At 38.7% G+C, this 12278-nt stretch overlaps 1 protein-coding gene across 3 annotated transcripts in view; it reads left to right on the forward strand.

Annotated features, from left to right (window-relative positions):
- Positions 1-9697, forward strand: part of LOC126268196 (PHD finger protein rhinoceros) — a 199618-nt gene extending 189921 nt beyond the window's left edge. For all 3 annotated transcript variants that reach the window (XM_049973814.1, XM_049973813.1, XM_049973815.1), the window contains exon 19: positions 5483-9697. In XM_049973814.1, the coding sequence (XP_049829771.1) occupies positions 5483-6721 (1239 nt within the window). In that variant the 3' untranslated portion in view covers positions 6722-9697. The remainder of the gene's footprint in view (positions 1-5482) is intronic.
- Positions 9698-12278: the final 2581 nt, after the last annotated feature.

Below are 12278 nucleotides of genomic sequence, written 5' to 3' on the forward strand. Positions count from 1 at the left end.
ATACTCTGGCCAGTGTTGACTTATTTTAGTCAACTGGTGTACATGTTAGTGAGGAGTTTAATTACAGTGTGTGACCTAAACAACATAGGTATGTAAAATAAAATGGGCAGTGGATACAAGTTTACAACATGCTTCTTAGTGATTATGACAATTCTACACTGAAGCACCAAAGAAACAGGTATAGGCATGAGTATTCAAATGCAGAAATACGTAAACAGGCAGAATACGGCATTGTGGTTGGCAACACCTGTATAAGACGACAAGTGTCTGACGCAGTTGTTATATCAGTTACTGCTGTTGCAATGGCAGGTTACCAAGTTCGAACGTGTTGTTATAGTCGGCACACAAGCGTTTGGATACAGTATCTCCAAGGTAGCAATGAAGTGGGGATTTTCCCATACAATCATTCCAAGAGTGTACCGTGAAATCAGGAATCTGGTAAAACATCAAATCTCCAACATTTCTGCGGCCGGAAAAAGATCCTGCAAGAACGGGACCAGCAATAACTGAAGATAAATGTTGAACTTGACAGAAGTGCAACCCTTTTGCAAATTCCTGCAGATTTCAATGCTGGGCCATCCACAAGTGCCAGCATGTGAACCATTCAACGAGATATCTTCGATATGAGCTTTTGGAGCTGTAAGCCCACTCGTGTATCCTTTATGACTGCATGACACAAAGCTTTACGCCTCAACTGGGCCCGTCAGCACCAACATTGGACTGGTGATGACTGGAAGTATGTTGCCTGGTCAGACTAGTCTCATTTCAAATTTTATTGAGCAGATGGACATGTACAGGTATGGAGACAACCTCATGAATCCAGGGACCCTGCATGTAAGCAGGGGACTGTTCAAGCTGGTGGAGGCTCTGTAATGATGTGGGGTGTGTGCAGTTGGAGTGATGTGGGACCCCTGATAAGTCTAGGTATGACTCTGACAGGTGACACATACATAAGCGTCCTGTCTGATCATCTGCATCCATTCCTGTGCATTGTGCATTCCAACAGACTTGGGCAATTTGAGCAGGACAGTGTGACACCAGAATAGCTACAGAGTGGTTCCAGGAACACTCTTCCGAGTTTAAACATTTCCGCTGGCTACCAGACTCCCCAGATATGAACATTATTTAACGTATTTGGGATGCCTTGTAATATGCAGTTCAGAAGAGATTTCCATCCCCTCGTTCTGTTGTGGGTTATGGACAGTCCTGCAGGATTCATGGGGTCACTTCCCTCCAGCACAACTTCAGACATTAGTTGACTGCATGCCATGTCATGTTGTGGCACTTCTGTGTGCTCGTGGGGGCCCTACACAATATTAGGCAGGTGTACCAGTTTCTTTGGCTCTTCCATGTATAAAGTATGGGTGAAATGAGGAAGCATCAGCAGTATTTATATGGACTGGATGAATGAGATAGCATGGGAAACTGAGATGCTATTGAGTACTAAGCTCGTAGATATTAACCTAAGAATAGATGTGTTAGTATCACAGTATAGTTTGCATGGGATGAGATATTTAAGTGTGAAGGGAATAGTAACATTTTGAAGCAGAATTATTACTTGTTCACAGTTTTAATGTTTACATAAGTAGTCGTACCTGAACAAAAGCATGTTGCAGAAAAATGTGTTATGTGTCGAAACTGTTCAAAGTATGATCATGTCTAATAGAGACATTTGTGTTCTATTTTGCCCATTTGAAATGTACAGGTTGATCATACTTAAAGTTCCAGTTTCAAAATGCTGTAGAAAGAGAATCACTGCTCAGAATGATGTCAGATTTGAACAGCATATTATTGATGCAAGGAGTAATGCCATGGAACAAAATAAATTGTACCAGAATTTTAACAATAGATGCCACTGTAAGCATATTAATATAAATGGGGGCAGCTACAAATGATGCAAATGACAGATGAATTGTGATGTAATGGCTGTGGTTTGAGTTGCACATTACACTGTTTGTTCAATGTGCATGACTACACAAGTTTGGCAGCCAACCGTGACAAGGTCGTACCACATTGGATGGAGAAAATCAATTTTTAATTCTCCTGAGGCCAAAAAATGCATAGAAAGCAAAATGACATTGGTTTTGAATTGTTCTGGGGCCAAAAGCAGCATAAAAAGCAAATGACATTGGTTTCTAATTGTCATGAGACTGGCACAACATGTTCAATATGCTGTCCACTGTTTCCTGCCACAAGTTGTAAAAAAGAAACAGCACATTTCACAACAGATGTGTTGGGGTCACACTCAGGGTGTGCTCTATAAGGCTTGCTTTCAGTTCAGCTATGTTTGTAATTAGAGTACTGACCACAACATCTTTCAGATAATCCCACAGCCAGAAGTCAGGCAGATTAAATTCAGCTGATCTGGATGTACAGGCGAGGGAAACAACAGCTGATAATTCTAGCAATTCCAAAATGCCTCTGCAGCTGCCGCTTCGCTGGCTGTGCAGTGTGGGGTGGAGTGTCATCTTACATAAAAATGACACTACCAACGTATCTATGCTGTTGAAGGGCTGGAATTATGGTTCACGAAAGACTCTCATAGCATTTACCCATGACACTACAGATAACAGTGCCCATGGGACTCATCTCCTTGAAAAAATACAGCCCTACAATAAACAATGCCATCACCACACACCACACAGTCACATTCACAGGCACCTTTGACGTGCGTGCGGATTTTCTGTTGCCCATATTCTGCAGTTTTGCATATTGACATGTCATTGGAGATGGAAATGGGCTTTGTCTGTCCACAGAATGTTCTATGACCATTCATTGTCCACTTCCACATGAGCAAGAAATTCCAGAGTGAAAATATGTCTTGCTAGCAGGTCAGCAGGAAGTAATTCCTGGACATATGGGTTATTCTGTACGGATAGCAATGCAGGACGTTTTGTAGGATTTTATGCACCATGCTTGCAGGCATGTCCAGTGTTGGGGACAATTCCCTGTGCACTGGATGTTCATATACCATCATTCGACCTCTCGTGCAATGATGTGGCCACATCTTAAACAGACACCGGATCAACTGCTTTCCTCCTCCTGCCACATTGCACTTCAAAAGAACCTGTCTTTTCAAATTTTGTAATCTTTTCTCCAGCTCCTTAGCATATTTTGGAACTGGTGCCTTTTTTTTGTCACAATGACTGTCCAGAATGTCTGCAGGGCTACTGGCTTTACCAACAGCATGCTATCCTTCATGGAGACAGCCATGTTGGATGTCTCAGACACAAACTGAGGAAGAACACTGTGCCACATTTCTATTGGTATACATATTCTGACACTTAAGTGCCACCTATTGTTAATTTTCATTAATCATCCCCACCCCTTCCCAAGTTATGATTTTCTTTGCATCAATAACATACTGTTCAAATTTTCCATTTTCAGGCTTCATAATATGGTAAAATTACTCTTCACTGCTGTAGTCATTGATCAGTAAAATATTAGTGAAGAACTGCTAGGAAATGTAAGATAATAAATATGTTGTAGCTAATGAAACTTTGTGCCAGATCTGGATTTCCAGCAAATCTGAGTTCAGTTTCAGGTCTGGCACAAGTTATCATTAGTTGCAACATATTAATATATTTATTGATGGTACTATATCATTGACAGTGCCAGAGAGAATCTAATTTATACTCTCAAAACAGAATAAAAAACGTGCTTGTAAAAATCAGTTAATACATTTATGATATGTTTCTCTTACTGTGATACTCTGTTAGCTTGAGTAGTAACAACTGTTTTCATGGAAAATGTTAATGGAAGTTGCAGTCTCTTTACAAATTTATTTTATAACCCCCTTTTCCACCAATTTCCATCTTGCATGTTTTACAGAATCAAAAACATCAAATATCCAATTGACTGCTGTACTAGAAATATCATTTCTTAAATGCAGAAGAAATTTGTAGAAGCTCTTCCTCTTTTGCCAGAGTAAATATTTAGTGGGCAAGGTGTTTAACAGTTATTAAACATGACACCAAAAATCAGAAAATTGGCTAGATATTGTAGGTTATCAGATACCACCAGATCAGTAAACCAACCTGGGACCTTGCCATTCACAGGCAACACTTTTATCGATTGAGCTATTCAAGCACAACTAATGACCCACACCCACCTTTTATTGCAGTAGTACTAGCCCCAGAAGCTGTGCAGGAGAATTTCCGTGACGTTTGGAAATTAGGAAAAAGGCACTAGTGGAAGTATGGATGTGAGTTTTGCATCGTGTGTAGATAGCTCAGTCTGTAGGAGCATTGCCGACAAAAGGCAAAGTTCTAGGTTCTGAGCCGCAGTTCACAATACCATTTTAATATGCCAGGAACTTTCAGTGCAAACTCCAATGCAAAGTGAAAGAATCAATCTGTATTCGTTCAATTATTAACTCTTGAACTATATTGTGATGTGAGTGGTCACACAGTTCACTTGGTACACGTGTAAAGAATAGCTATCTTTATGGTACCAAAGGAAACATATATGAGCAAAATCACAATTTAATCTTAAACAATAGAAAATGTTGGATGCAATATTAACAATATTATGAAAATGTTACATTGTTACTCACCATATAGCGGAGATGCTGAGTTGCAGATATGCACATCAGAATGACCGTCAAACAAGTAAGCTTTCAGCCAAAAAGGCCTTCATTGGAATTAGACAAAACACTCTCTCTCTCTCTCTCTCTCTCTCTCTCTCTCTCTCTCTCTCTGGCTGCCGCAACCAGTCCGCCTTGGGAGCCAGAGACGGTGTATTTGCACCTGTGTGTGTGTGGCTGTGTGTTTTGTCTACTTCCAGTGAAGGCCTTTTTGGCCAAAAGTTTATTGTTTCACAGTCCTTTTGTTTTGCCTGTGTGCAACTTGGCATCTCCACTATATGATGACTAGCAATTTATCCTTTTCGTAGAATGGAACCCAGATCTTACTTTAAAAATAAACCTCGCATTATATCACTCTATTGCCACATCCAAGTGTTATCCCGCAATAATGACCCACTAGAAATATTAAACAGCACATTTCTATCAGGTCTCTGCCCATCACTTATTTCATTACTAATTATCTCGTAGATAACTGCCTGATTGCGGGATTGTGCTGATAGGTCAGAAACTTAGTCATTTTCTTGCATGGATTGTAAATTTTTTCTCACCTAGCTTGCAGCTTATTTTATATTACTGCTGCTGATTTGGATGTATGACAACACAACTTAATACTGTGATATCTAAAGCAATTGTGAAGGAATAGGTACCAACTTGCAATTGTAAAACATCAGTGGAACAATAAGAAAAGATGTTATTTTTTATTGGCACACTTTGTACAAAGGTGTGCTTGCTTGAGGGTTAAAGAGGATGCTGTCTAATTTAAAAAAAAAAAAAAAAAAAAAAAAAATTTAATGGTGTGGTAAATACTGATTTGTTGAAGAATTACATAGTGCAGAACTTCATTTAATTGTTGTTTATGCCTGAATTGTTACTAAAATTGCAAAACACGTCTTACAGGGACCATTCTTGGATGCAAATTATGCAACATCGACTCCTTTGTCGCGGCCTGCACCAGTGTTGGACTCCTCTGCTTCACTGACTGCTGGTTTGGCTGGTCAGTCTGCTGGTTCTGTTCCGCCAGGCTCACAGACTTCTTCAGCTGGAACATCCAGTTTGCGCCGTATGCGCAAGAAGGAGCTACTGCGTCAATACTGGACCCAGGAGCGCAATCTGGATGAACCTGGAGGCGGTGGTCCTGAACCAGGACCAGAACCTGGTCCTCCTGCCAATCCACCACAGCGTGCTGTTATTTCTATACCAAAAGCTGTTGCATCCATGACATCAATTCCTACACGTGAAGACTATAAAGCAGTTGTCGATGCTGCTGCGAATATGGAGCGCAAACGGCGTGGTGGAAAGGGCACGGGAACACCATTGCAAGGCCCATACGATGACATCAGTATTGGACCAGGTGCCGACCGTCGCGGTATAGCCCTTTCTGCTCCTGCCGTTCGACGTCGTGGTCGTCCTCCGAAAGCGCCACCACCTGCGCTTGCTGCAATAGCCCCTGTTCAGCCACCCACTCTGCGGATAAAAATAGGATCTGCAGGGAATGCCGGGGTTGTTTCTGCGGCTACAGCGGCTGGTTCTGACGGCGAGGAGAAACGACTTCGCATACGCCCTCCAAAGAAGAGGTTAGCACCAACTAACAATGCAGCACCTTCTGTAGAGGAGCTCAAACGAGAAAGCATGAAGTTCCGACGACGCATTATGCAGGACTTCGATCAAGAAGAGAAGAAGGAAGGCAAGAGGCGACGACAGCAACAGTCACAGCAACCACTTGCCGTTCATGAGGTCCATTTGGTGCCTCAAGAAGATGAGGTAGCACCCAAGATTGTGATTCGTATAAAAAATCAACGCACGACAGATGTAACACCATTGTTACCACAGTTAGAATCGCGCAATCCTGGTGATGTGCCACAGTCAGTACCTGTAGATCTTACTGAACCTCCAGCAGATGCAAGTGTCCCTTCTGTAGAGGGAGATTTGACCAAAACAGTGGAACGAACAGTTCAACCTCCATCTGCTGCCCCAGCAACAGCCCCCGACCCTCCCGCTCCTCCAGATGTTCGGACGTCTAAAGTGAGTCCCATAAGGTTAAAGCTAGCGCGTTGTCAAGAAGGTTATGTGATGAAAAGTGCACCAGTGACTTTAACAGAAAATAGTGAGGGTGGGACTGGCTGTGAAGTAAGGTGATGAACACTTACACCCGGCCCAGGCAATGGACCATGTACGCGGGCACGTGCATTGGCCACTTTCAGCATCTGAAGATTTCCTCCTCCTTTTTTATTGTTACAAAAGTGTGAGGGAGAATGGTCAGTTGGTACATACCAATAGACGGAATACTGATGTAAGGATTTAAAGAAAAGTCTTCTACAAATTCTCTTCTTTGATAAACTCATTATTTAATCATTGAGTTGTGCAGCACAACTTTTGTTTCAACTGTGTATTCCTTTCACACTGTATTTATGGAAGTGAAATTTCAGATGCTGAATCTGGTATGCAGTTTGTTTATCTTTCAAACAGTTGTGTGTAAGAACAACATACATCTAGACTGCACTTTGCCTGTGTGTCGGTGTGTAGAGTTACATGCGTAGTATTTATTGTTAATGACTTTGTTAAATATACTTTTTTTACTTTTTAACGTTGGATGTGGCAGCAAGGGACAGGTGTGATAGCTGTGGACCTCTATCACTTAGTTTGACCCACCGGAGGTGAAAGCTGCCGCAGACTAAATGGACGGCATTTTAACAGCTTTCCAGTCCAGTAGTGTTTTGCCAAGTGTTTTAAATTAATCTAAAATCAGAGTTTCCCTTTTGTTTTATTTCTCATGTTGTTGGTATATAAAAAGAATGTGTGATGAGCTATTTAAACTCTTTTTAGATTGTCTTGTATATTTGCACAGTGTATAGTCAGCTTTAGTACAGGAAGCAGTTAGTGTACAAAAGTCAATTACTGATTTAAGACTTGATTAATATTTTTGTACATATAAGTGTTGAAATGTATTATAGCAGTTTATTTGTAAGTTCATATTTTATTTGAAGTATATGGTTTGCAGAAATTGTTAAAGAATTATTTTTTTTATTTTATGTACCTTTAAATTGCTTTTTATAAAAGTTTACAGTAAACACATTTTCAATCACAAGTTTAATAAGTGAACTGAACAAACTCTCTTTAAAGGGTTGTGACCTGTGCATTGCCGCCGTATCATCATACTAGAAAAAGATGTAAGAACAGTGTTGGAACCTAATTATTCGTAGGATGCAAATGCATGTAATGTAGTTTAAAATGCATCTCACTTTGCTGATCTAAAAGTTGCCATTTTTTTATCTGAAACTGTGTACCTGTTTCTAGAGTCAAGTGAGAACTTAAGTGTTGTACTCAATTTTTACATAAAGAATGAAATAGTAGAGCTCTTTAACAGCAAAAGTGCCACGTATTTGCTGCTATTATATAAAGTGTTTTTATTCAGGATTGTTGTAAAAGACAACATTTTTAGCTCCTGTGATGGCTTCTAAAAATATATCTTGGCCATATGGCTGAGATTCAGATTTTAGAAGGTAAAAAGTGTTAACGAGGTCATGCAGACATCTTTTGGATTTGTGTATGTACCTCATTCTGCAATAATATAATATTTTGTTGTTTTGTGTGTACAATCAAGGTGCTTAGAATTCAAATCTGATATCAAAAAGAATTCAGAGGTATTTTTAAAAATTGATACGTCTCTAATGATTCGGGTGCAATACATGATTTTCATTTGTTAAAACAAATTAAGTATTGCAGATGTGAAAGCATTTTACTAGACCATACTCTCAATCTTAATTGAAATAGTGCAACCCCAGCAGTATACTGACTTTTTGTATTTTATTTATATTTGCGAATACGGTGTAATATCCAATCATTAATTTATAACAGTGAGTTTATAGTAGCATTAATCTCTTGAACTCAAAGAATCACACAGTTGTTACTGGGAGAAACTTTTCCATTGAAGCACAAGGCACATATTTTCTATTTTATGACAAAAATCTACTTCCGTACTCTATCTCTTTGTGCACTGTAGTAATATTATATTTTGAGAGTCTGATACGTGTTTAACATTTGCATGATTTTTAGGCTGTTGATCTGTTCTTTTGTTCTAAACCATTGTAAAAGTTAGCCGATATTCCTTTTTCCTTTCCAATATTGTGTATAGGTTTTGTGATTGAGATACAGTGTACAAACCATAATTGTTTTGTACAGAGAATATTTGTTTTAATTATTTTTCTCATAATTATAAATAAAGGTATATGTTGTTGTAAATAATGTACAAGTGATGCTGGTCCTGTAAGATATGGTGTTGTAATGTGCACATAGTTGCAATGTGAAATACAAATCTTTTTTTAGAATGAGAAAACGAATGGTATGCATATTTAATATGTTGTCACCACCCTTTTTAAAATGAACTCAACCTGCCATCATTGGTTTTGTGTTTTGCTGTGCAATATTACTAAATAAAATATTCTCTGTGCCAGAGATTAAAAGGCAGTCATTAAAGGCTGTGCATTCAGTGAACAATAGTGAAAGGTAATAAAGTCTCACTTTCTGAAAGATAAATTTATATCTCATCACATTAAAATATATGTACCTGCCTCATCATAAGTATCATGTATGTTTCTTGGTTTTATTACTTGTCATCCATATTCTGCAGCATCTCTTAGATGTACTATAAGAAACTGACACTCGAGATTCATCACATATGAAGAACATTCATCAGGATTCAGTTTACCTCATCAGAATCACATTAATGACTGCTATAAATGAAGTGAATCTGTGATCTGTAGTATGTAGGTGTTCACTAGCCTTTTACTATAGCATTTATTAAACATAGTTATATAAATTTGTACTTTGACAGTGGTGTTGCGCTACCATTACACTGTATAATTCAGAAACTCTTGCAACAGAACACTGAATAAATATCTGAATTATAATGAAACTTCCCTACCTCACAGTTTTTGTTGTTTGTTCGTGAGTTGCTCTCGGAAACAAATTAGTAGCTAACTTGTTTCTTTGAAGCTTGAAATAAGTGATTTGAGTCTCATTATGATGATCATCTATATTTTTATTTGCCCTTTTAATGAGGGAGGTATAATAATGGAAACTTACTTACAAATTCTTTTCTTTTTTTTTTTTTTTTTACTATAGTGTGCATGCTAATGTGTTATTGACTTCGTCACATGGCTGGTGTAGCAAGAATAAGTTATTAAACACTTTTTGTTAATATACAGAATGATGTATTGCTGTCTGTTTTTGTCCCCTTGCTAGATAATATCAGTATTTTCCAATCTTTCTGAGGACATTGTGAAGTACTGTAACTATTTTGCTCAGTATGTTCTTTTACCATAACTTGTGAAAGTTTCATTGCATACAGACTTATTGCAGGTGTGCTGTAGGGTGACAATATCTATTCAGAAAGAGAATAAAAACGGAATATTAATAGTACCTACAACAAATTAAATGTAGTAGGATGGATGAAAAAATTTAATCACCAATTGGCAGCAGGAGAACACACACCTACCCCCCCCCCCCCTCTCTCTCTCTCTCTCTCTCTCTCTCTCTCTCTCTCTCTCTCTCTCGCTCGCTCTGTTTGTGTGTGTGTGTGTGTGTGTGTGTGTGTGTGTGTGTGTGTACACTGCCTTTTTTATCTGCCCAGTTACATATATTGTCTACAACAAATGAAGATTGTCTAGTTAATGCACACTGAAGAGTGAGGAGGAAGATAGAGCAGGTCCAACTGTTGTACATGCTTTGAATTTGGAGTCCCTTTAGAAAGAATGGAAAGGCAGAAAAATAAGGAGTAAGAATGTACATGGCTTGTCTGGTTACAAGCATTTCTATTCCCATAACTTTGTTGTTGCAGATTTAAGATTTCATTTCTTGTCTTTCTGGTGAACTTAATTTTGGATAATAATAATTACAAATCTGAAGCAGTACTTAGAAGCAGATCAGCCAGATAATAATTGAAACTTGAATGATTCCATTCTATGCAACACTCTTTAATGGTTTACCTAGAATAGGTTTTCTTTGAATCACAAGTGGTTTGGATTTATAGGCCTAATTTTCTGGGTACCCTGGAATGACTTGAAATCTCTATCGTAACAGATTCACAAGCTTTCTCCAAATCACTTGGATACAGTTGAATATCTCCCAGACTTATGTTATCAAGTCCATTAGGATTCTACAGTTTGGCTCTGACAACCTTTTCCACACAAAACGTTGTTACAGCCTTTGGATCCACAGGTAACACAGCTCTTTTGGTGCAAACACTCTGGTTTGGTGTATTGTCAATTTTGTGAGTGGTTTTACTTTGTACTACTAGCTCTGTTGTATAAAAATAAAGAAACTGGGCCATATTGGTCAAGCCAAATGTGGACATTGTCTTATGTGATAATAACCTGATCTAGAAGCAGATAATCAGCTGCTGCTGTAAGAATGTGACTTTTAAGTCACACCTTAAAATGAGATCAGTGCTGTTTAAACTTGGATCATTGTGCAAAGAATAGCATTCTGCTGGTCACCCATATTCCATATTATGTTGTCTGGAAAGTAACCTCCATTACGCTGTAAATAAAATAATGGAATATTTAAAGCAGATATAATAGAAAACCTTAAAAAAACGCTTTCATATTGTTTCTTTCCATAAGCATCATTGAAGTTAAAGTTTTAATTGTATCTGTAAAAAGTTCCAAATTTAAAATTAAGGGAAGGCAACCATCTATCTATAGTGGACTAATGCGTGGAGTTCAGAAACACACAGCAGAAAACAGCATTACATGATTATTGATAGCAGTTGCCGTAGCTGAGGGAGGTCCACACCAATGTTTTTTCTGTTCAGATCCTGCATTGATTCTTCCACCCCCCCACCCTGTCGCGCCCCACAATGCAGATATTGCCCCTTTCTCTTCTTCCCCTCCCACTCCTCTTTTCCCTCCCCTATTTCCCCCCCCTCTCCCAGTTCTTATACCTGTTTTTGTTGTACCCTCTGTACTAATTTTTTTATCTTGTTGTGCCTTTTTCTCACTACTTCCTCCTTGTGTCCTTACCTACTCCCTCCCTACCTCCGTCAACTTGGGCAACTGCTTCCAATAATCGAGTATCAATAATTTGTGTTGCCATGATCAAGGCAGTGAGTATTTGAGTGCGTGTGTGCATGAATGTGTGTTGTAGAAAGGGGCTGGTGCTCGAAAGCTAATGTGACTGATGTTTTCTGTTATGTTTTTCTACACTCCACGCAATTTGGGACTTCAACAATGATGCAAATTCCTCAGTAGAGCAATGTGTAAAATTCAGGAATTTCCATTATTGTTAACATTTCAAGTTTTGTTTGTGTAAAATGCAGCTGCCTGAAATTGCAGCTATCCCATTACTGCATGTGGAAGTTCTTTGCACGAGTCAAAGCATTGCAAGCCAAGCCACTTCTTCATACATGTAAAGAGGTGGTTATCCCTTGGAGATAAGTCAGTTGTAGAGCAGGTGTTCAAAAAGTACCAATAGATCTCACACAATTATTCCTGTGTTTGCTGACAAAATTATAGCCAAGCAACTCTTACAAAAATGTGAAGCCAGTGTCACTTGTTTTAAATGGATCTTCTCAATTTTCTTAATGTGTCGCAGTAGGATTCAGAATAGATTACTCATACCATAAAATGAAGAAAAGATTTTTTTTAGCATCTCAGAAAATAATAGCCATAAACTTTCTGGCTGACTTAGTTGGGTG

The sequence above is a fragment of the Schistocerca gregaria genome, chromosome 4, assembly GCF_023897955.1.
Source record: "Schistocerca gregaria isolate iqSchGreg1 chromosome 4, iqSchGreg1.2, whole genome shotgun sequence".
NCBI lineage: Eukaryota > Metazoa > Arthropoda > Insecta > Orthoptera > Acrididae > Schistocerca > Schistocerca gregaria.